The sequence below is a fragment of the Elephas maximus genome, chromosome 8, assembly GCF_024166365.1.
Source record: "Elephas maximus indicus isolate mEleMax1 chromosome 8, mEleMax1 primary haplotype, whole genome shotgun sequence".
NCBI lineage: Eukaryota > Metazoa > Chordata > Mammalia > Proboscidea > Elephantidae > Elephas > Elephas maximus.
In genome coordinates, this window is record NC_064826.1 from 47,005,939 (window position 1) to 47,032,099 (window position 26,161).

Sequence of the window (26,161 nt, forward strand, 5' to 3'; positions counted from 1 at the left end):
AAACTGAGGAATGGGTGCTTGCTGGAAGGATCGCATGGCTCCCTTCTGCTTTCTTTCCCCAGAATTCTTTAACTTTGGGAGTTGCTGCCTTGAGGAAACTGGCCAATTACTGTGGTCAATTATCTGAATTTGCACAAGTAGGAGACTGAGAAGATCAAGGTGGAAAAGTGATATGTAAGGTAAAATCAGTTTTTTCACCCTGATTTGCACTGCACTAGGGTTGCCATAAGGAGCCCTGATGGCACAGTGGTTAAACACTGTGGTTGAACCCACCAGCTACTCCATAGGAGAAAGACGTGGCAGTCTGCTTCCATAAAGACTAGCCTTAGAAACCCTATGGGGCAGTTTTACTTTGTCCTGTACCATCGCTATGAGTTGGAATCAACTTGATGGCAATGGGCTAGGGTTGCCATAAGGAACCCCAGGGGCATAATGGTTAAGGGCTCAGCTACTAACCAAAAGGTCAATGGTTCGAACCCACCCAGTGGCACCATGAGAGAAAGACCTGGCAATCTACTTCTGTCAAAGATTACAGCCTAGAGCCCAAGAGACAGAAAGGGCCACATAAACCAGAGACTACATCACCTTGAGACCAGAAGAACTAGATGGTGCCCGGCTATAACCGATGACTACCCTGACAGTGAACACAACAGAGAGCCCCTGAGGGAGTAGGAGAACGGTGAGATGCAGACCCCAAATTCTTGTAAAAAGACCAGACTTAATGGTCTGACTGAGACTAGAAGGATTCCAGAGGTCATCATCCCCAGACCTGTTAACCCAAGACAGGAACCATTCCCAAAGCCAATTCTTCAGACAGGGATTGGACTGGACTACGGGATAGAAAATAATACTGATGAAGAGTGGGCTCCTTGGATCAAGTAGACACATGAGGCTATGTGGGTAGCTCCTGTCTGGAGGTGAGATGAGAGGGCAGAGGGAGCAGAAGCTGGCCGAATGGACACAAAAATAGAGAGTGGAGGGAAGAAGTATGCTGTCTCATTAGAGGGAGAGCAACTAGGAGTATATAGCAAGGTGTATATAAGTTTTTGTATGAGAGACTGACTTGGTGTTTGAACTTGCACTTAAAGCACAATAAAAATTAAAAAAAAAAAAAAAAGAGAGATTACAGCCTAGAAAACCCTATGGGGCAGTTCTACTTTGTCATACAGGGTTGCTATGAGTCAAGATTGACTCAACAGCACCTAACAAGAATGGGGTTGCCATGATTTGGAGCCAACCTGACGGCAACTGGTTTGTTTTTGTTTTGGGGAAGGGTTTAGCAAGGATGAAGAGGCAGGCAAACACAGGTCTCCTTCTAGGACCTGCCCCAACACTCATTCCTGCTCTTTCTCTCCCAGACACCTGAGGTACAGGGCCGGTTAAGAGGGCAGGACCACCCTAGTTAGTGGTCTGACGACTCCTTCTGGGAGGGCATGGATGCCTTTTGACCCCTTACGATAAATCTTGTCTGAATCCTATACAACGCTTAAGGGTAAAAAAAAAAAAATTTTTTTTTTTTTTTAATAAAAAGGTTAAGATGAAACAATTCTAGACTTGAGCCCAGCACCCCTGAATTTCACACAAAATGTTCCATTTCAGGCAGTGACAATTCTCTTCGTGGGAAACTAGTACAAGCGAAGCACATGACAGGAAGGGGGCAAGTTTCCTAACATGCATTAAGAGAGAATGACCAATGACGGTGCAAACAGACCTGGACTACAGCCGCAGAGGTAGCTCTATAAGCGGGGCTAGAGAGGCAGACACAACAAAAACTCAACCAGGCCAGCAACATTTCCCATATTGCAAAATCCCTACCCACACAAGGAGGGTGACCCTGAATCACACACATACACACCCCTGTCCAGTGGGCAGGACTCAAGCTCACTGCTCTTGCCTGGTGCAGAGGCACAACCCTGGCTTTAGGTATGGCCTGGTAACAAGGGCTCCGGCTCCAGACCACAGAGCTGGTTCCCCGGGGCTGTTCAGCGAGGCCAGGCTCTAGCGGCCAGTGCAGGAAGACGAGCTCACCATCATGGTTCACAGGTGGCTGTGCACTCAGCTGCGTGGATGTGCAGCAATGCAGTATATAAAATAATTTCCGTACGATTACCCAGCATACAATGAAACATTCAGCGCACAAAACAGAACTGGGATGCAAAAACACAGCTTTTTTGTTTTTTTAATAAAGGCTTACTTTTCTGAGGCATGAAAGACAGCGAGTTCCACTGTCAACCATAAAAAGGCTCCTACCTGAATATGCTCAGCTTCCCTTCTCCCAGTCTCAGCTAAGTACTCCCAGTGTGTCAAGACTTAGCTCAGATGTCACCCCCTCTAGGAAGTGTCTTCCAACCCCCTCCCTCTCCCAAGCATCCTCACCTCTTGCACCCTGGAATTACATAACGCCTGTCACTTTGTTTTGCAATTATATAACATACCTTCGTCACCCACCAATGATAAATCAGTGGCCTCACTTGCCCCAAGCCCTGTGCTATGTGCTATATACATTGCCCCGTTTGGTCTCATTTTCTCCTCAGTCTAGTGCGGAGGAGGACAACAGACAAAATGGATAAATGACTTGCCCAGGGATACATGGTGAATATGGGCTTTTTTTTTCTACCTGACTTCGAAACCCATGTGCTTCTCCCATAACCACACTGCTACCTGGAGGTTCCTCATCTTTGTGCTCCTAGATGGGAAACTAGTGCCTGCCCAAGTTGTAATCAAAAGGAAAGGGGCACACACAGAACAAATACCCTTGTTATGATCAAGCAGCTGCAAAGAAAGCAGCCCCAAGCCAAGCGAGTTGCCAAAGCTCATTCTGTGGGTACAGCCAGAGGGCATGTTAATTAGAACAACTATACAAGACGAATGAAAGAAAACCAGAGCACCAACACCCAGGGACTTCTTCAGCAAAGCACATTTAGTGGCTTTCCTTGAAGGTCCTGGTGCCAAGACAGACACGGAGCGAGCCGTGTGGCCACTTTCGCAGGAAGATATTAAGGTACTGCCTTTTTTTTTTTCACTACGCTATTTTTTTTATGGGAAGTGATTTTCTCCCCAAGCCCCAGTGATAGAAAAAAGAGTGTTAAAAACAAAACACTGACTGAGATCCAGAAGGCTTCATTACAGGTCTTTTCTTACCGAAACTCCTTGCTTCTAGGTTAGAAATCACCCTACAAAGAAATTAGTCAATGTTATTCACATAGGAAGTATTATTAAAAAAAAAAAATAAGGCCACACCACCATGCAAAAATACCCTCCTTTAAACACCTATAAAACCACTACTGTAACAGTTCTAAGGCTGCTGAAAACCTCAAAAACTTTAATTAACTTGGCAAAAGCCGCTTTAGGCAATTATAAAATCTTAAAGCTCTTTTGTGCAAACGACTGCAGTAATTTAGAACAATTGCAGCTCTCAGTTATTGGAAATAATGGGAACAGAAAATAGAGCAGGGTTGGAACAGAGCCTTGCAGTGCTGTGAGATGATTCATCTCTCCAGGAAATAAGCTTTCAAAATAAGAGCAAGCTCACCAGCCCACTTTTTAAAATCACTTTATGGAAGTCCACTTTTTATCATCAGCCTACTGTCTGTCCTCCCCAAAAGTGCTCAATTAATAAGAGCTTTCTTTACCACTTAACCACTGTAAACCATCCCTCACAGGGTAGAAGTATATAAAGTTTAACATATGAACATCTCTCCCCAGGAATAGTGCCCCTTCCCTTACCACAATCCCTGAAGACCACAGACGCCAACTCTGCCAACTCCGGAATAGGGCAACACTGGCTGCAGTCGTTAAGCTGACAGCATTATTTTGTGGAGGATACATAACAAAAGTAAGCTATGCCAAGAAAAGGAGAGTAGCCAACAAGGTAATTGTAAAAAAAAAAAAAACCCTTAGAGATGCAATAACCTTTCACTTTACTTACTTGATTGCATTATCGAGAATATTCCTCACATATGCCGCGGACCTTCTTTTTCCTGTTTTCTAGGGGTGAGAACATGGCAGGGGTGTGAAAGGTAAAGGTTTTGTGGGTGACATTTTTCACATCAAGGACACAATGCAATACAGTTAAGAGCTTCAGAATGAAGAAATATACTTTCCACATAATAAAAGACCTAGATTTAAAAAAATTTTTTTTTAACTTTTTATCTTGAAACAAATATACATTCACAGGAAGTGTCAAAAATAGTACAGAGAGATCCCATGTGCCCTTCGCCCAGCCTTCCTCAATGGTTACATCTTACATAACTATAGTACAATATCAAAATCAGGGAATTGGCATTAGTACAATGTGTGTGCATAGTTCAGTATCATTTTATCACGTGTGTAGATTCCTGCAACAACAACCGCAGTCCAGATACAGAACTATCCCGTCACCACACAGATCTCCCTTCAAGCTACTCCTGTAGAATCAGGCTCATCCCCTTCGCCCCTGGGCCATCCCTAACCCCTGGAAACCACTAATTTGAGAACACCTAGATTTTTTTTTAATCAATTTTTAATTGTATGAGTAATGAAAGAACACATTTCAAATCTGGAAATTAATCCTATTACTACTATGAACATGCTGTGTATCTCCTAACCTCTCTGGCCTTCAGTTTCCTCCTCAGGAGAACAGAGATCATAGAAGGGCCTCTGCCTACTGCAAGGTCAGCAGCAAGAATGTAAAAACACCTGGCTTTTGGAAAGAGTGCTGAAAATGCACACCACCCTTATGATTTAGGGGCATCACCCGAACCTAATAATACACAAAGCTTTTGCTTCTAGCTTTGTTCTAAACCCCAAACATACCTCTTCCGAGATCAGATTGTTCCACTCTCTCCTGATCACGCTGTTGTTATAGTGGAAGTGTGGTTTGGTGTACTTAACATATTCCAGGTTGTAGTTCAGTTTTTCCCAGTAGCCCTTAAACCTGTGCACCTGTAGAAGACAAAAACATCAGTGAGCTTGAGTAACCGGCTCGGTGGCTCAAATGACCCAGCAAGGGTCACTCAAGCCTTGCTGGAGGACTGGGTCCACTTTACTTCCACAGCTCATACATGGCAACACTTCTGAGGTGAACACTTCCCAAGGGGGATGTCATGCTAGTCCCATCAGGAATTCTAAAATAGAGAGACTTAAGGAATGTTGCCTTCCTCACTTCATTTTCTAGCCCCCTTTTACAACAAATGGAACTGCTGCTCACTTCCCCAAACCAGGATCACCCCCCTGGGCTAAGGCTAAACAGGGAAGCCTATATTAAACACATCAACTCATTTCCTTCCCAGAGAACCATTTTTCAGACTTATGTCAACAATGTCACATTCAGTCAAAGAATGTTCACAAAATTTGGCACACATGGGGTTGGCTTACTTTACCACTAAGTTTATTTACTTCCAAGGATATTTTTCAAAACCTAAGTAATTAAAATGGTTAAATTGAACTAGTTTACATTCAGTTGTCAAATACTCCAAAACAGAAAGCAGTTGCAGTTCTAGCTAAGTTTTTGAATTATTGACATAATTGTACTACCCTGAAGCAAGAATTATCTATTACATCATTTTAAAATAATAAATAACGTTAATATATTTTTTAATGTTGAAACCAACTTTTTTTTTTTTAATCAGTGAAAACAGATTTATGATACCGACTATCTTACCAAAATATGTGCATTTATAAAAGATTTGACCGGGGCCAGGAGTACAATGTGTGGCCATAAAATGAACTGAGTTAATGCCTCCTGTGGTGACCGACTTGGCTATACTGCAAGACAAATGAACTCCTAAATAAAATACTCCTCATTTAAGAAAAATACCCTTAAGTTAGATAACAGCACTTCTGTCATGAACGCTGCCTGGTATTTTGTACCCTAAGTACACAATAAAAGCCATTCCTTCCCTTCTTCTCTTCTTCTCCTTGGTTGGACATTTTATGGTAATTTACTATCACATTATCCAAATTCTTACTGAAGGGACAGTGACAATTGGTTCAAAATGGATTTTGGATTATCAGTAAAATGAGTTACATAATAATACTACAACTTGCTGTTTTAGGAGTCTGAAATGCCTGTCCAGCCAGCATCCCTTCTCCCCGAGACAGGAAAAGCTTTTTCCAAGAAACTGTCATCACAAGGGGCAATAGGGACACCGGAGTCACGTCTTATTCCCCACTTGACCTGCCTCACTCACCTTTGCTTTCCCTTAACGTTTATTTATAAGAAATGTGCCTTTATCCACCATTTGGCCTTTCTTGCACTGAAAATAAAAAAAAATTAACATAATTCTGCAGACATTTGGCAGGAATAGATTCCCCACAGGACTCAATACAGCTTGCTTGCTCTCCCATATCTGAGCTCAGGCATTAAAAAAAAAAAAAAACTAGTGCCATCGAGTGCCTGAATGAGATAACTAACTGGTGTTGTACTGACATCTAGTGGCCAGTTAAGCTATTAACTCTTACACATGGGGTCACCATGAGTTGGAATTTACTGGATGGCAAAGGGTCAGGTTTGATGGGGTTTTTTTGTTTTGTTTTGTTTTTTGGCTTTGCCACAAGAGTCCCAGGGCACAGTCCATCCAGGCCTTGTCCAGGACAAGAGAGGAGAGGGAAGGAAGGCTCACTGGTACCCTCCTACCTGCCATCCCAACCTTCCCCTCTCATGCCAAATGCCATCCACTGTCAGAAGACCCACTGACCGCTCACAGTGTGGCTCCTAAGAAAAGATCTCTCCCAAATTACCTTCCTTCTCTTTGCTCCCTCATTAAAGAATCCTTTTCTTCATAACCTTTTCTCAGATGAAATCAAAGAGATAAAGCACATTTCTTGCCAAGTCCATGGACAGGCTTCAAAGGGGTTCCAGAACTCACTGACTGTATGTAAAATTGAGGGGTGTGCATTTATATGGGCGTTTTTCTGGGAAGAAGGTTTACAGCTTGCATCAGATTTTCAAAGGAATCCATGGCTAGAAAAGTTCAAAACCACTGAGTTAGAAGGAAAATAATTGGAGTTTAAAAACAAACAACTCTTTACATTTCAGTAAGAGAACCTATTAGCCAAATGTCTCAGACATGTTTTCATATTAACTCACTGGCCTGGATGTTATAATACAGATATTTTATGAGTACATAGAGAAAAACAATTAGTGGCCTATGTCACTACTAGATAAGTGAGGAGTTTTTTTAGATTGTGAAAATTCACAGAGATCACTGTAAACTGGGTAGTCTATTTGGGAACCTGGACCCAAAGGATGAAACAGGATTTGAGTGAAGGGTAAGAGAGGATATCCTCTGAGTGAAGGATGATCTGGATTCTGGGTTTAGATCAGAGGCATAGCCTTAGACAGGTCAGAGCAAACAACCAACTGCGCTTCATTCTCACTCCGTGGTGAAGATATCCACCTCTAGTGTGTGATTCCCAGCCTTGGCTGCCAAGGGGAACCACCTGGGGAGCTTTGAAAAAACTGAGGTTTGGGTCCCATCCCTTGAGATTTAATTGGTTGGACCTGAGCCTCTCAAGTTTTAACCATTCCCCAGGTGATCCCAATATTCAGCCTGGGCTGAGAACAATTTCAGCAACGCCAAACAATCCCAGTCTCCCTCCCACCCTGAAACATGTTATTCAATCTACACCTCGGGTTTAAAGGCTAATAAAGAACTCACCTGTCCAAGACTGTGATTGTGTTGTTAAACAGGAGATAAGGTTAAAGAGAAGCCTTAGGGCCCAACTGCAAGAATCTTCAACACTAAGTTAACACCAGTAGGTTCATTAACCCAAAAACCCTGGTGGCATAGTGGTTAAGTGCTCTGGCTGCTACCCAAAAGGTCTACAGTTCGAATCCTCCAAGCACTCCTTGGAAACTCTGTGGGGTAGCTCTCTGCCCTATACACTCGCTATAAGTTGGAACTGACTTGATGGCAATGGGTTTGGTTTGGTTTTGCTCATTATCCCAGAGAATAAAAGTAGCTCCAAGATAAAATCTGAGATGTTATAACCTCATATGGGGGGAGGAGGATGGAATCCACACAATCACATCCCAAAAGCCAAAGCGTACCACCTCACCACTTATGCCCAAGGCTGGCCCTCAGAACATAGAAAACTATTCCTCAGATTCAGTCAGCTAGCCTTTATGGAACAGTGAGTACTATTCTCATCAGGGAACAACAACGGTGTAAAGTGGAAGCCATGACACCCCAAGAAGATGGTGTGAGGGCCAGTTATTTAAAAAAAAAAAAAATTGTGATGCTTAAAATAATACACTTTATAAGTAATACACTAAACAGGGCTTTATAAGAAAAATAACTACAAATTTAGTTTTTTATGGGAGACTGTAGTGTTATCAAAGGAGCCCTGGTGGCACAGAGGTTAAGCACTCATTTGCTAAGCAAAAAGTCAGTGGTTCAAACCCACCAACAGCTCTGAGGGAGAAAGATGTGGCAGTCTGCTTCCATAAAGATTTACTGCCTTGGAAACCCTATGAAGGAGTTCTACTCTGTCCTATAGGGTCACTATGAGTCAGAATCGACTCAAAGGCAATGGGTTTTCTGGTGTTAGAAGCAACCGGATACTTAAGGAATGGTCCAAGAACATTTTTCTGCACAAAGGGGAGTTTTACGTTTTGATTTTGAAAAAAGAAAAATTATTTCAAGTGTCTTCAGAAATAATCTCATTTGGTCTCTTAGGATGACATGCAACAATTATCAGATACAGCTGATTAGAAATATTAATTAACAAAAGGACCAAAGGCTTCCCCACTAAGGGACTGTTTCCTATTTAGGACTTGGATTGCCAGATGATCTCTCAGAAAAAAAAATGCACTGTGGCACTCACTCATCTGCAAATTACTGCCAGGAAAAAACATCTGCCTTTCATTTCTGAAAGACTGATGGCTTTGTTCCTACTTCTCCTGATTAACCAGTGTCTTCTTACAGGAGAGGAAGCCAACTTGGAGAGGATCCTTTACTCTGTGTGCCAGCATTGAACTAGTAGAGCTAAAGCATCAATCCAGTTTGGCTCTTCAGTGGATCCTATCTCCAGATCAGCTTTTACTTGCAGCCCAGAGAAATGCTGCAACCCATTATCTCCAGTACACATGTACACACACACACACAAATCCAAAACCAGTCAATTCTGACTCATGGTGACTCCGTGTGTGTCATGATAGAGCTGTGCTCCACAGGATTTTCGATGGCCGGTTTTTCTTTCAAGGCACCTCTGGGTGGACTAGAACCTCCAACCTCCCCATTAGCAATTAAAGCATTAACTGTTGTCCACAAAGCTAGCAACACACTATGCTAAGCCAAGGTGCTCTGCACAAGAATATCTATCGCGCGCAGGACCAGGGCCTGGGAACTCTTGAGCCTGCCTGCTAAGGGGACTGACTGTATCCTGCAAGTGCAAAGTCTCCTGCTTATAAATGGATTTCCTCCTTCCCCAACATTTAGCAAAAAAATTCCCTCTTCTTTGCCCAGCAAGGTAGTTCTGTTAGCCATTTTTAACAGAATGGATTTTTTAAATGAAATCACTAAATATGACAAATTATTCCATTTCACGATAAGCGTATACCCTGAGATAAGCCAATGCTAAGACAACTCCCCCTCTCAACCTGATGAATGAAACACTAGGTCTCCAACCAAAACTCTGAATAGAAGCAGCACAGCCTAGTGGCTCGTAGGAGAACAACAAAAACAAGAATCCTCGATCCTGAGTCTGTCCATCGGTATCACCATCTGAAGGTACCTGGATCTCTACAGGAATGAATTCACCAGCCTGAGGTTCCATTTCTAATCAGCAGTCTCTTTGCTGCATCATAAAATTATGCTTTAGAATATTAATTGAACTCTGTCCCAGAAAATATACGTACAAACTGAACTTTGGGGAATCTATTAATATTTCCCATATAACCAGTTGACATTTCCAGTGATGCTACATTCTTGTCAAAGCAACAATTCTAATTTTAAAAACCGTAAGCCATTACAGTATGATTATGTGGATTCTTCGGGTCTCTACAAATCATTAAATCATTCAATGATGATGCAGTCTGTATTAGAGGGATCAAGGAAAAAAGTGTCTTTTGTGCTTCACTAAGTAATTAATTATTACTTTTTAAGTGAATAAACATAGTTTAATAAACAAGTCTCTGAATGGAGAAGAAGTCAGGTACCACCTACCCCTTTCCTAACTGCTCAGGGCAGTAAGCTCCTAATAGACACTTGTAGGAACACCTGCGTTTCTGAATGGCCCGAACTGGCGCAGGGCTTTAAGGCTTTCTGGCCTTCCCAGTTTCTGGGTCAGGTAGTTAATAATCTCTAAATAAGCAACCAAATACACCAAAGATGTTCCACTTAAATACTTTGGGGAAAATCCTCCACTTCCCCATTCACGGCATGCTCATTCAACTTTGATCTTTATGCTCAAGCAAGTTATTGTTTCCATTGTTTATGTTCTTTTAATCCTTACATGCTTCCTTGGTTGAAAAATCTTAATGGGTTCTCTCCTCACTATAAAATCAAGGGCAAGTTTTTACCTTTTATAAAAGCTGCCACTTCCCCAGGGCAACCCACGTCTTTACAAAGGGATAAAACCATGCTTCAGAAGGTCATCCCTGTTGACACTTCTTTTAAGTCAAGTACCCTGCTTAAATCTACTTCTTGTTCTTTTTTTTTTTTAATGCTTTGGGAAACCATTTTATAAGTGAAGAAGGTTTTTATCTTTCAAGTAACACTCTTCTAATTTAAGTGGTTTATCCACTCCAACATTTTCATATATCAAACATTTGCAAAGTGCTCTACTTCACACTAGAATTATTTGCAGACTGAGCAGGAGAAAAGTGTGTTTCTGCTTCCATTTTGCCCTTACCTACCCAACTCCTTATCAGGGCAGAATGGAAGCAAATGTGGTCAGCATCAATAGGGGTCCCTCAGCCCACAAGGAAAGAGTCTGGCAGCAATCACACATTCTAAAGGTAACTTATGACTCAAGTCATGGATATTCAGAGCCAACTTTAGCAAGTAAGCATGGCAAGAACACCCACATAACTGGGGCTGGGGAGGGAGGAGCAGAGAATAGGACGTGCCACTGCAACCAGATCCATCACAAAATAATTAAGCTGGGACTTGGGGTAGAAGAAGTAGGTCAAAGGGAAAGGCAGAAGCTTCAAATAAATGGTATGATCCAAGTAGAGATGGGGAAATAAAAGAGATATCAAGGCCAGGTGTCCAGTGAGCTGGAAGGTACTGAGTAGGTACTGTGCTGAGTGATTAGGATGGGGTGAGGGTGGGGAGAGGAGATTCTGGTCAAACCAAACCCAGTACTATCCTCTCCTAAGACCAGGCCAGTCCCAGCAGTACATCCAGTGGGATCCTATTCAGTGATCAGAAATCATAATTATCAAGTCTATGTAGTAGTGTGACTGATATTACAGCAACTTGATATATTATATTTTTATAATATTTATAAAATATCTCTAGATCTCTATTACAGCTAGGTAAAATATGCTTACTATGACAAAGACCAAAAGGAAACCAGGTGCAGGGGGAAGACAGCGGATATCCTAAGAACTGTAGAATTGTGGGTGATGTTCCTTAAAAACTTCTTCACTAGTTTGTTCTTTGTCCATTAAATACATTATGGGTTTGGCAGTGATAGTGGTAGAGGTAGAAATAATAAAATGAAAGGCTGGAGTCTCTTAATAAGAACCTTTGAGACTATTAATAAATCACTGTTTATCCCCTTCACCTTACTGCTTTAGTAGGGCTTCACCCAGGTCCCACACTTTTGCCTAGAAATATAGCTTATCAGTCTATCTTTAAAAGCCTCTTCTGGGACCAAAACCTAAACCACTAGGCCCCCCACCCCGGTCTGCCCTCTCTCACCCCCAAGGCATCAGTGTGATGTCAAATGCCCAGGATTTCCCCAGCGTCCAGGCTTGGCCTGGCCTTCATATGTCCAAAGAAATCGAACATAAATAAAAGGCAGCAGCACAGTGAGTTGCCTGATGCCAGAAGCTGAGATTTCCCAGTGCACACCAAGCTATAATTAACAAGAGGCAGCGCCAAAAACAACAAAGGAACTTCAAGGAACCTATGATAAAATACTCCCCAGTTTTTAACTACATACGTATTCTTTGCTACTCACCCCACCCCCCTCACCTCTCTCTATTGTGCTCACACTCTTCTGAAACCACCAGACGGCAGAAAGACACTAGTAGCTATACCTCAGTGGGCAGGAAGAAGGCACACAGAAGCTTGGCTGAGACCACATAGTGAGCCAATACAGCATTTCTTGAGAAAAAAAAAGCTATTGTTAGAACCAGAAGGAAATGAGATAATCCCAACTCAGGTTATTCAATGGCTTTAAGATTGAAGCCTGCGTGTGTGTGCGCGTATGTTTGTGCATTTGTGCACATGTATTTGTGCACGCGCACACGTGTGTGTCGAGGGAGTGACAGCACAAATGAAGTAAAAATGCCTACCAGGCCCTCTAAAGACAATTCACAAGAATTCCAGTACAGGCTGGTTTGAGGTGCAGTGTCAAGTACTAGTCTGTGGCTTAAGTTGAGCCCTGTAATTTTCTCATATCTTTAGAAAACTTCCCTCTTCAAAGAGTGTTCCTAAGAATGACCATAATACCATACTAAGTAACTAAAACCAAAACGAAACGAGTTGCTGTCGAGTCAGTTCTGACTTATGACAACCCCGTGTGTGTCAGAGTAGAACTGTGTTCCATAGGGTTTTCAATAGCTGATTTTTCAGAAGTGGATTGCCAGGCCTTTCTTCTGAGGCACCCCGGGCAGACTTGAATCACCAACCTTTTGGTTAGCAGTCAAACGCATTAACTGTTTACACCATCCAGGGACTCACTCGTGACTACTCACCCACTTAGGAAGGATTCTCTAGAGAGGCAGCCCTCACCCACCCCTTACTCCCATTCTCCCCCAGCAGTTTATAATCCCTTTAGGACCTGACAAAACTCAGGGCCACAGTTTAACTCGAGGTCAGGTCGAGTGTGGAGGCAAGCAAGGAGGCAGTGCACATCTGGGCTTTTGTTTCTCACTGTAAGTGACTTACCTTCATAAGAGGCAATGCGATCTCTTCTGTCACAAGGGTTATTCCAGGAATTTCCTATGGTTAGAAAAAACACACACATATACAATCTGTTAAATGCATCAACGACCACAGGCTCAAGCCTGCAGGAAGTGTTTTCCCCTAGACAGAAGCTGATGGTATTCCTGTTCTCCCTGGCTGAGGGCAGCTTCCAGTTTGCTAACCTCTGCTTTAAATAAACCTCAGGGTAGAGAGATAACAGTGAACACATGCAGCCTATCTCCTGATCCAGGAAAGGAAATATTCCTTAAAGTCATGATGAAAATAATTGACAAGATCCAAAGGAAAAGACTGAAAGCATAGGTTTTACACATTTCCATTTAAGAACAAATGAGGCAGGTTCACTTGTACCATCAAATGTAATAAGGAGGAAAATGCTCCATTATTTGTATTCCTTCCTCCCTCCTCTTTTCTCTCACTTTAAATATATTATAGTTAGCCTCTGCCTCAGTGCAAGGGAAACAAGGTTAATGGGATTCTCATATAACTTCAGTGGAAAATGTTTCTGCACCTCACCCTCCACCATAATTTCAGAGATAAGAGCTCCCCAAAGAGTCTGTGCAGCACTCTCACCATGGCAAATGGGAAAGGGTGCAGTTCATATCAGGAAGTCCAAACGATGACGTTCTGTTAACTTGTCATCATTTAAACAAATTCAAATGAAGGATGTTGTTGTTGTTACGTCCTGTCGAGAAGATTTCGACTCATAAAGGCCTCATGTAACAAAGCAGAACTGCCCTATGGGTTTTCTTGGCTATAATCTTTATGGAAGCAGATCACCAGGTCTTTCTTCCGCAGAGCTGCTCGGTGGGTTCAAACAGCTAACCTTTCAGTTAGCAGCTGAGTGCTTAATTGTTTGCCCCACCAAACCAAACAAACTAAAGCCTTTGTCATTAAGTCAATTCCAACTCATAGCAACCTTACAGGCCATATAGGACAGAGTAGAACTGCCCCATAGGGTTTCCAAGGCTGCAGTCTTTACAGGAGCAGACTGTCATATCTTTCCCCAGCAGAGCTGTTGATGGGTTCAAACCGTTGACCTTCCAGATAGCAATCGAGTGCTTAGCTACCACGCCACCAGAGTTCCTTCTATTGTGGTTAAGATTTCATTAAAGATGTAGCATTAAGCACATTTGCCGATTAGAGACAGGAAAAGTAGGTGATTTACATTATTACTAAAGATAAGCACAGAATCATAGAATTTTAGAATTAGAAGAGACCTTAAAGGTAACCTACTCTAACCGCAAGAAGTTGAAAGCGACATAGCAAACCCTAAAATAAGCACAGTAGACGGTGGTTTTAGATGCGGGTTTTTTTATATTGTACTTATTGTAGGACTTCCTGATGTCGTTCTGTGTATGTCCACAAAGCTCCTCTGCCCTACAAAGTCATGAGAAATGCAAAGTGCAGCGTTGCCTGTCAGGGTGACACTGTCACAGGACATCCAATTAGCGTGTGCTCCATCTTCAAACACAACCCTGGAAACTGGTGAACCCGGCCCTGCCTCCTGGACGCAGTTTTAACCACGGAGTAACAACTTTGGGCGTGGGGGAAGGAAGCCGAGATGTGCATTTCCTGACCCTAGGGAGGTTTAACCTGCAAACTGCCTACCACAGCGTCTGCCTGTACAGTTGCAATTGTTCTTAAAGACAAAAGTAGCGGCGTGGAGAAGAAGGAATAAGCTCAGGTCTTTCCTTATAATCCCCTCGTATTCTTATGATTCCCTTATAATTCATGGAAGTTCACTAACTATAACAGTAAAAGACGACAAAAAAGAGCCTTTAAGAAAACACTACTATTGTATGTACCAAAATTTTAGAAATTAACTTTATCTTCGTCATGCCTCAAGCACACATGATACTTCTTTTTTAAGGACTATATTAAGAAATCCAGGCACCCTGGTAGCATAGTGGTTAAACACTGGGCTGCTAGCCAAAAGGTTGGAGGTTCGAACCTACGAGCTGCTCTGTGGAGAAAGATGTGGCAGTCTGCTTCCTAAAAATTACAGCTTTGGAAACCCTATAGGGCAGTTCTACTCTGTCCTATAGGGTTGCAATGAGTCAAATCCACTTGATGGTTTTTTGGTTTATATTTAGAAATAGTCTAAATACAAAATGAGAAGTGCTACAATTTATCCTAGTATGTCTTTTTCTATGTCTGGGTTACCTAAATTAAACTTACCTTTCTAGATACCTTCTTTTGTTGTTTGTTCGTTTTTAATCACATCACTTTGTTGGTTAGCATTACAGTGGTTCTTTTATGTTTAATTGCTGTAAAACTATGGGTGACAGAAACTTCTGCCTCAAGACGAAGTCTGTAGTTCTAACACCTAAACATGACCGGAGAGGAGGCAGCTTTTTCAGAGGCAGCCTTATACATGGTTTTCACTTGCTGGTCCAACAAATCAGGGTTTACTGCACCACGTTCAAGAGAAAGTTAATAATGTTTGAGCTTCGTACTTCCTAATTTAAAATGGAGGGAGTCTGGACTCACAGGAAGAAAAGGCTGAATGAGTGAGCTTGCTTAAGATTACTAACTTTACTGATCCTGAAGCCTTAGAAGCATTACAAATTTTCTTTATTAGACTGGGAAAATCTATTCAGTAAGCAGAACAGCTCAGAGTGGCAGCTGTGGCTCAGCCTTTCACCACTTATAAAAACCTGAAAAAAATAAAACTGATATTTTAATCCACTCTAGTAACTCATAAAATAAAAATATCATTTGAAGACAATATAGGTTAGTTCTGCCTGGTAGAAGGAAGGATAACAAATGTCCTATACCTTCTCCTTCAATGCTACTGTTTTGTAAGTCTATAAATGGACCCCTGGTCATGCAGTGGTTAAGAGCTCAGCTGCTAAGCAAAAGCTCAGCAGTTTGAATCCACCAGCCGCTCCTTGGAAACCCCATGGGGCAGTTCTACTGTGTCCTGTGGACTTGCTGTGAGTAGGAATCCACTCAACGGCAACCAGTTTGGGTTTTTGTTTTTTTTATACCAGAAGCCCTGGCAGCGCAATGATTAATAAACACTAGGCTGCTAACCAAAAGGTCAGCAGTTGGAATCCACCAGTGACTCCATGGGAGAAAAGATCTGGGGATCTGCTCCCATAAAGATTACAAAATAGGAAACCCTATGGGGCAGTTCTACTTTGTCTTATAGGGTCTCTACGAGTCGGAATGGACTTGATGGCACACAGTAACAACATACCTTTGTATATGTGTGTGTGTGTGTATCCACCTTTAGCCAAAGGTTGGGATTCACTATTTTTTTCTGCCAGCAAATTCCCATTTACTTCTTTTTAAGTCAACACAAATTATATCACAACCTTGGTTACTGTGACACGGATGTGCTACAACTGACCAACAACCATGAATCTATTTTAATTGCTTATATATTTCAAAGTATTAACTTACTGTATTCCAGGTGTGCACTGAGGAATATGGCAAAAGTTTATCTATATTACTTGTCTCTGGATATATGCTCCAGTATGAAGAAGCTGAGTACATTTTTGAAAGGAAAAAAAAAAAAGGCATGGCTTAATAAAAAGAGTAAGTTTAACAGACATGCTTAATGCTAAATGCTTAAATTATGAAAATGTTTAACAAAGGACAATTCATGTTCTGAAAAAATAAAGAAAATTGAAAGGAAAACAAAAATGAGCAAACCAACCAAAATTTTCATCGCCTTATCCTTCATCCTCAAAAGGTTAAGCATTATGATTTTATCTACTGACTAAGAAGTTCAGGTTCTGTCTTCTTATTGTGCCATTTTTATGATGAGAATAATTTCTCAAAAATTTATTTGGTGCTTTTATCTACCCAAATGACATTACACTACTTTACATAGAACTAGCCAACAGCAAACTGGGCTAAGAAAGTTGCATCTAACTGGAAAAAAAAAAAAAAATCACTAATAAGGTTATAGAATCAGGAACACATCTCATATATATATCATCAGTCTCTGAACAGCCACTGCTTGTCACAAAACCACAAGAGAACAAAATTTAATTAGCTGCAAACTACAGCAGAATTAAAAAAAAAAAAAATGCTCCTAAACAGCATTTGGACAGATTGAGGCATTATCAATTTATGACTTTCCCTCGAGCTAAAGGGTCAAGTATTCAGCTTTACATACAACATCAGCAACACCTACCAATTATAAATTCCTGAATGAGGTCAAATGAATGGCAGGCAGAGATGTTCTCAGAAATCCACTGAATAATCTTTAAAAAGTAAGAAGACAGAATTCTGCTGGTAGTCAGATCTCCACACCATCCCCACCACCAAAGAAGTACAAATATATGTGACTCTGTTTAATCCTATATATACTTTGGAAAGACCTGAGGGTACACCACCTCCACATTATTTTCAAGGTACATAATGCAAGACTATAGGGGTAAAATGGTATTATAATGAGGTCTTCTTTTACACATTTTTTAAATAAATGCCCTTGGCTGGGACCCAAATAAATCTTCTTCAACCAATGTTTGTTTGTTAGAGTAGCCAGAGGCGTATCTAAGGAATGGCAGGCATAGCACCTGCCCTGGGTGCCACTCGAAGGGGGGCACCACTGAGCAGCTTCTATTAACCGGTAGGGCCCAACGTCCTTCCTCAAGCACTGTAGACACAGAGGTGTGCTGGGGGCGGGGGGATGGCGCAAGTCTAAGGGGGTGCCAGATGAGACATGGAATGACATTTCAAGATGCCACAAATATGAAAGGCACCTGACTGAGGCAGCAGAACACAAGGGGGTATGGTGTTCTGATGGGTTGCTGCTATCAATGTCAATTCATCCTGAAATTGGAGGGGTGGGGTGAACTTAGAGATTGGCCCTGGGCATTTGTTGCTTTTGCTATACCCCTGCTCAGGGGCGCAATTTCAGTGCTTGCCATAAGTGCTATTTTCCATAGATAGGCCTCTGTACGGTAATGTACCAGTGAGAATTGTAGGATACTGGAGAACACCAAACTACTAAGCTTGGATGCAGATGACCAGGAATTTGAATTCCAGCTCAGTCATCAGTGTGAACACTCGCGCCATTAAACCTTTGTGAGCATCACTGCACTGCCCTCCAAGGGAGGGGCTGTTGTTGTGTGCCATTCAGTCAATTTTAAGTCCTAGTGTGACCATATAGGACAAAGTAGAACTGCCCCATGGGGTTTCCTAGGCTATAATCTTTCCGGCAGCAGATTGCCAGGTCTTTTCTCCCTCAGAGCAGCTAGTGAATTCCAACTTCCAACCTTTCTGTTAGCAGCCAAGTGCTTAACCATTGTGCTGCCAGGGCTCACTTAAGAGAGGGATAATCCCTTTTATATCAACAACTCTCTAAATTGGTCCTGCTAGAGGAATGAAATGTCTCATTCCCTGGCTCAGGTATACTGACCTAGGCCCTCACATTTCTGTCCCTACCAATAAGCTGTTTCTACCCCCAAACACGGAAACCCTGGTGGTATAGTGGCTAAGAGCTATGGCTGTTAACCAAAAGGTCAGAAGTTTGAATCCACTGGGTGCTCCTTGGAAACTCTATGGGCAGTTCTACTCTGTCCTATAAGGTTGCTATAAGGCAGAATGAATTGGACAGCAATGGGTTTGTTTTTTTTAATTCCCAAACATGTTTATGCTAGTTGTTTTTATTTTCACATTTAGGTAATCTAATAAAGCATTAGGAGCCCTGGTGGGGCAGTGGTTAAATGATACAGCTGCTAACCAAAAGGCCAGCTGTTCGAATCCACCAGCTGCTCCTTGGAAACCCTATAGGGAAGTTCTACTCTGTCCTATAGGGTTGCTATGGGTTGGAATCAACTCCATGGCCAAGAGTAACAGGTAATAAAATATTACCATACATAAATAAAATAAACATGTAAAAAGACTACTTGGGGTCAATAAAAGATAAATTGAACGCTTTGGAAAGACTCAACAAAGGCATGTATCTAAAAAATCTTACTTAAAAACAAGGTGTAGATGAGACAACTAAAAAGACTGGGGAAAAAATGCCAGAGTTTAGAAAGATCCTATATACGGATTGCTCTGGAAGGGTCTTGAAATTATTGTTCTCTTTAAAAATGAAAATAAAGTAAGAGGAAGTCAGAGATAACACATTACTAGCGCTCTTATGCAAGAAAAACAGTTTTGAACTCTAACTAGCTGATGCACACACACTCAAAGAGCATTCATCTACATAAAAAGATGGGTGAATAAATGTACATTTGTGTGTTCTAGTTTAAAATACAATGTTGAAGGTGTCTTTTTTTTTTTTTCAGTTAATCAACCACCTGTTGGTCCCAATCAACTATGATAAGGGTTTCTTTGACTTCACAGGGCTATTGTGAATATCTGTAATACTTTGTAAACTGTTATGTGCAGTACGAATGTAAGCTATTTGTATTAATATAGGTAATAAATGTCTGTTACCACTGTTTAGTCCTTTTGATGACAGTCACTGAATGCAGACCAGGAGAAAAAGTAGAATATTTGAGAAACTCATTATTTACTGAGCACTTCTTTGGAATATTACTGATGTTGCTAAATATTTATTCACAGTACAGAAAAGAGAGCACTCAAAAGGACAGACATGGCTTCACACTTTGATATTTGGCAGGGAACCACAAAAAAGGAAAAGAATGTATTTGAGTCAGGACAGAGACCATAGACCTCAATTGTCACCAAATAAAAATAACTTCTGTTTTTTTCCAACCACTAAATGAATACACTTGGGGTTGTCTACTTGCCAATTTTTAAACTTAAGCTCTGTTCCCACCTGGGCTTCCAGGAACCGTGATTCTCTGCTGCAGGAGAGCACACAATGCAGCACGGCCATCCTCTCACAGTCCAGGGGTGTGTTCCACAGGAACTGTAACAAATATGACTGGTTGAGGAGTGCTCTATAGAGCTTTCCAGAACTCCAGTCCAGTACCAGGGACCCTGACAGTGACTGTAAAGGACTATGAGGTAGCATATCAATCATTTCATTTTTTCCTGGCCAAAAAGAAAAAAGGAGATCAGCAAAAAAAATAAAACACTCCATCCTACCCAAATATAAATATTAAAATCAAGATAAACCCAAACAGATCATGCCCATGGGGAAAAACTACAGCCATACCTGTCAGAAACAGACTGTGGCAGATCAAGTCTGGATGTTGTATGTTAAGTAGATGGAAGAAATGACCAGGTAAGTAAACAGCCACGAAATAGTCTGTAGAAGAGAAAGATGTTAAGTCATCGATATATGGGAAGAGCTGTCCAGGTACAGATAAAGCTCAGAATTTCACATTATCTCTGTTTTCTTTGGACCTCACAAACCCAAAAGTTTTTACCAATGTAATAACAAGCTGACTGCTGTCAGTATTATAAATCAACTAACATCTTCTATTTTTGTTTAAATTCTTACTGGCCACTTGTGAGTGGCCATCTAAGATGCTCCACTGGTCTCACCCCAACTGGAGCAAGGGAGAATGAAGAAAACCAAAGACACAGGGAAAGATCAGTCCAAAGGACTAATGGATCACATGTACCATGGCCTCCACCAGACTAAGAACAGTAAAACTAGATGGTCCCCAGCTACCACCACTGACTGCTCTGACAGGGATCACAATAGAGGGTCCTGGACAGAGCTAGAGGTAAGTGTAGAACAAAATTCTAACTCACAAAAAAAGACCAGACTTCCTGGCCTGACAGAGACTGGAGAAACCCCAAGAGTATGGCCCCAAGACACTCTTTTACCTCAGTAATGAAGTCACTCCCAAGGTTCACCCTTCAGGGAAAGATTAGACAGGCCCATAAAACAAAACGAGACTAAAGGGGCACACTCGCCCAGGGGCAAGGGTTAGAAGGCAGGAGGGGACAGGAAAGCTGGTAATAGGGAATCCAAGGTCGGGAAGGGAGAATATTCACATGTTGTAGGGTTGGTAACCAATGTCACAAAACAATATGTGTACTAATTGTTTAATAAGAAGCTAGTTTGTCCTGTAAACCTTCATCTAAAGTACAATAAATAAATAAATTCTTACTAGCCAGATCTCATTTCTTTCTATCTGTGGCTAATTTTTTTCAGATATTTAGCTATGATTATCTAATTTATACCTGTAATTTTGTTACTAAGTGAACTGTGGGTTTATACGAATCTAAAGTATCTCTGAAAGAACAAAACTAGAATAAAAAATTTCAAGCAACATGAATTATTCTTTCATTTGATAAGCTGAAAAGAGCTTAAAACGGGAATTTCCTTTATAGTTTCTGCCAGTTTGAGAGAGGTCTTAGATTTAGTTCCCCATGTTTGTTCAAGCATCATCATCATCCTTTTCTTTGGAGAAACTTCAAATTGACATTCATCAAGACAATTCTCAGGCATTCTGACACTTTGTGAAGTGCTAATTTACTAGCTAGCTGTCTAGAATTCACACCTCACGGTCCCTACAGTAGATATTTTTGTACCCAGATTGAGACACAGTGTAAAAATAAGTCCTGGAGAATGGGAGGGCGAAAGTAGCCCTTGCCAATAACTTCTTCTTGGATCTCAGAAAAACAGAGAAATACACATGATAGTAATGAATTTTATAGAGATGAAATATTTAGATTATGCGTGAGACAGCTTTTTCTAGACACAAAGAAACACAAGCTAAATATTTGCATAGAAAGGGTTCTGTGGAGAGGAAAAGAAAGAGGATGTAAAACTCTGAGCAATTCACATATGGTGTCCATTCAACTGGGGATTAAGTGATGTTAAAGTGCTTAGCACAAATGGTTCCAATAATCTTATTATTATGCCCACACTTAAGTGAAAAAACACAAATAACAATACAGTGTAGCAGAGTGGAAAGGGTTTCAGTATCAAATGACCTAGGTTAATACCTAGTCCTACCACCTGTTAACTAGGGTGGTACTATGTCCCTGGGGGAGGGAACATTTGGAAATGTTAAAGGGTGCTTTAGGTTATCACAATCATTGGAATTTGGGTGTGTGGGGGGCAGGGGGAGTAAGAGGGATCTACTAGCATTTGATGAGGTGGCCTGCAGAGATGTTAAATCCCTCAGTGTGTAAAACAATCTCACACAAAGAATTAATGTCTCACCAAAAATGTCAATAGTGCCTGTGGTAGGCTTAAAAATGGTCCTCCAAAAATGTCTACATCCTAATGCCTGAAATCCGAAAATATGTTAATTTACCTGGTAAAAGGGATGTGATTAAATAAAGGATCTTCGAATGTGAAGATGGTCCTGGATTATCCAGGGGGCCCAGTGTAATCACAAATGTCATTAGAAGAGAGAGTCAGAAGGAGATTTGATTACAGAAGAGGAGAAGGCCATGTGACGACGGAAGAGATTAGGGAGGTAGGGCACTGAGAAATGCCAGCCTCTAGACTCTGGAGGAGGAAAGGAAAGAATTCTTCCCTGGAGCCTCTGGAAGACACCAGTCCTGTCCACATCTTGACTGTAGCCACTTAAGACTCCTTTCAGACTTCTTACCTCCAAAACCACAAGAGAACGTGTTTGCGTGTTTGCTATTGATGCACAATTCTGCCCTTTTAAGCCACAATTTCATTATCTGTAAAATGGTGACATCACTGAGCAGAATTGTAAGGATCAAGATAGCTTAAGTAAAATATATAACATACAACCAATCCAAGGAGTGCTGGTGGTACAGTGGTTAAAAGCTCAGCTGCTAACCCAAAGGTCAGCAGTTCAAATCTACCTTGGAAACCCTGTGGGGCAGTAACCAAACCAAACCTGCTACCATGGAGTTGATTCAGACTCCTAGCAACCCTATAGGACAGAGTAGAACTGCCCCATAGGGTTTCCAAGGTGTGGCTGGTGGATTCAAACTGCTGACCTTTTGGTTAGTAGCCGAGTTCTTAACCACTGTGCCACCAGGGCTCCATATAGTATATAATATTCATTAAACAAATGGTAGCTTTTTTTTTTTTTTTTATAAACACATATAGAGGTGTTTTGGGTTCATGGAAAATTTCCAAAACTATTCTTTAATATTTTCAATCAATATAGGCCCCTTTTAACAAGGTGACAATTCTGGGAAATTGTGCGTAATTAATAGCATGAAACACATACATTCAAAAAAATAACATTGTTATAAAAATTACCTCTAGAACAGTTTTAATCTTGGGTACAATTTTTTTGCCTATAAAATAAAATGTGCTTAAAAAGGAAAGGCAACTTATTTAAGCAGGACTATTTTTACAAATCTCTAGAATTTCTTCCCTCTCCACGCTCTAAAGACCACAGATTAAATCATGCCTGCCCTTTTCAAGAGTACATTCCCATGGGTTAAAAAAAGGAAGGATAATTTTGCCCTCGCAAAATGCTAAGTTTTTTTAGTGGCGTTTCCCACATCATCCTTGTGATGGGATGTTGATATAGCATTGCTGATAAGAATCAAGTCCCAGACCCAGGAAACCTTATATTTATCTCTCTTATCACAGGAAGCAGTGGAACCAGGCCTCTCTAAGGCAATTTCCCACAGGTTCAGAGATCAGGTTAAAATTTGCCATACACTGGCCCACTTAGCATAAAATGTCTAACCTCATCAATCCATTCATCCATTGCCCTGAGTCGATTCCAACTCATACAGAGCCTATAAAGCAGAGCAGAACTGCCCCATAGGGTTTCCAAGGCTGTAATCTTTATGGAAGCAGACTGCCACATCTTTCTTCTACAGAGCAGCTGGTAGGTTCAAACCACCAACCTTTCAGTTAGCAGCCAAGCGCTTAATCACTGCACCACCAGGCTCCTTACCTCATCAATAGTATTGTTCAAAATATAAATCTTTCTATGGACTTTCCTATCATTTTAGATTCTCACTTTGCCCAGCTCCTTCACCTTGCGCCTTCCTAAACCTTTGTCATGATAGCAGATGGACTGGGAACAAGGATGGAGGAAGCTGTCCAAGAATCATGTGCTCTTAACCTGAAGCTTTCCTTCTTTAACTGTTGTGCCATATTCCACATGTAGCAAGTAACAGTTTTGTTACTTAGTCACATGCCACATTGTTTATGCCCTACGTTTCAATTGACATGGAAAAGAAGTTTTCAGTGTGGAGGTACAATAAATCCTATCTTTATTTTCTTCTTTACAGACTCCCTTAATATGCTCATGTTACCTTTACCATATTTATTCAACAAAAAGCCACTCATTCAAGTTGATCCATATATCATCTGTGGGACTTGGAGGCTTTTAGCAATTAGCAACAATGAATAGACAATTTCCCAAAGATCCTTGTCCTCTCTAGAGTCAAGGGACAACATGATGTATTATTTCTCATACACTGTTAGGGAACATCTCATCACTGTCCTCATCTTTATTTTAACTAGTGGCTTTTCAGGACTACTACCAAAAACATAAGAAAGTTCACCTCCAGAACTATAATATGTTTGTACTGTTTTAAATCCTAAATTTGTGGCAGCTTGTTACAGTAGCAATAGGAAAGTAATACAGTTTAGTTTCTCTAAGTTCCTTAGGTTCTCTAAAAAATAGGTAAATGGATCCCTCCAAAAGGCTAATGGGGAGGACAGCTTCTTTCCAGAGCAAACCGCTTCCCATCAGGCTTCAAAAAGGTCACTGAGTCGTCACAGTCCAAGTCCCAAAGAGGCATGAGAAAATGGAGTGCATGGCGAAGAAATGATATAGATGTCGAGGAAAGCATGTATTGGAAGGAAAAGGCAGAGCAAAGAAATGAGTATCTCTCTGTTACCTACCAAGGTTGAGAAAAGTAACGCCCTTTGTCACATGTGAGTCACCACTCCCAAGAGCAGCGGTGAAGGTTTTGCTGTGCCCTGAAGAAAGAGTACAGGATGTGAGAGAAAGAGCATTAAGAAACAAACAGTGGTACTGCCACCCCAAACAATGGCCCTATAACACTCTCGGCTGTGAAGCTGATGTAGCAAGCATCTTCGGATCTCTGGATTTCATGGTTTCCCATCACTCTCTAAAAGCCAGCCCTGGGGTGGATCATCTGGTGTGGTCACAACCCAGTAGTTATTCTGAGCTCATTTATAACCTTAGGGGTGGTTTGTACATGGAAGGCAGGATCCAAAGAAGTCTACCTAGGGATCCAAGAGATGGCGACCAGGTAGCTCATCAGCCTTCACGTCTCAGGGCTAACTGCCATACATTTGTCATTAAGACCCTCTGAGACTTCTCCACGTCACTCACAAATCCCATCTTTTAGTTAGAAAGTAACTGAAGTATTAGACTATCTACCAAACTCAGCCTATTCAGCTTCACACTCCATTTTTCCAACTCATAATCTTCAGCAAAGTTTTATTTACTGATTTTAATCATGAGATTTATCACTAGAAAAATGTGTGAAAACTTTCCACAAAAACCTCAGACTTAAGCTGTTTAAGCATGTACATACGTATAGCACTGAAATTACTTTTGGTTTCTTCATTATTGAGAAAGTTCTTAAACTTTTTTACGTAAATCTCTAACCTCTTATGGTAATATTAGACACTCCTGTAGGATAACAAACTCTGGTGCAAGTTGGCATACAATTTTTAAAATATTAACCAAGATCTATCTTTTAAAAATTTTAATTTCATCCATAGCATGTACCACTTAAATACTAATTTTAAGGAACTTAACGAATACTCTTTCTTTAGCACTGGTTCAACCTAAATTACTAAGGGTTGAGCTGGCGCTGATCACAGAACTAGAAAAGGCTGGGCATTTTATTATTCTCTCAGCCTGTCAACATATCAATTTCTGGGCCACAGATGCGTGAAATGGAGTAAACGTATGCTGAGTTCCTGGAAGCTTTTAACTAAAATGCTATGTAACTTCGTGAATTAATTCTATAGAGACTTTCCAATTAGTAATAATAAAAAGCAAACATACTTAATGCAAATATATGCACTAGGATTGGTCCACAGGCATAGAAAAAGAACTAGGCCAGGATCAAAAAATATAGCAGATAAAATACTTTAGCTCACTTAGCATTCACCATTACTGAATTTCTTTAGGAAACATGTATTATCAAAACACTACACTTAACCAGCAGCAGTGGAAGGGACAGAATGGAATGATAAAATTGATTGCAAAGAAATAAGACTTTAAAATCTATCTGCTAATTTG

General features: G+C 41.1%; 1 protein-coding gene across 1 annotated transcript in view; it reads right to left on the minus strand.

Moving 5' to 3' along the window:
* The window catches only part of GSAP (gamma-secretase activating protein), a 99,602-nt gene that overhangs the window by 18,801 nt on the left and 54,640 nt on the right, over nucleotides 1-26,161 (minus strand). The window contains exons 14-22 of the mRNA XM_049893082.1: nucleotides 24,784-24,861; nucleotides 20,179-20,271; nucleotides 19,837-20,054; nucleotides 17,233-17,302; nucleotides 16,494-16,576; nucleotides 13,047-13,100; nucleotides 4,795-4,923; nucleotides 3,929-3,987; nucleotides 3,142-3,173 (exon numbers count right to left, since the gene is read on the minus strand). Of these exons, the coding sequence (XP_049749039.1) occupies nucleotides 3,142-3,173; nucleotides 3,929-3,987; nucleotides 4,795-4,923; nucleotides 13,047-13,100; nucleotides 16,494-16,576; nucleotides 17,233-17,302; nucleotides 19,837-20,054; nucleotides 20,179-20,271; nucleotides 24,784-24,861 (816 nt within the window). The remainder of the gene's footprint in view (nucleotides 1-3,141; nucleotides 3,174-3,928; nucleotides 3,988-4,794; nucleotides 4,924-13,046; nucleotides 13,101-16,493; nucleotides 16,577-17,232; nucleotides 17,303-19,836; nucleotides 20,055-20,178; nucleotides 20,272-24,783; nucleotides 24,862-26,161) is intronic.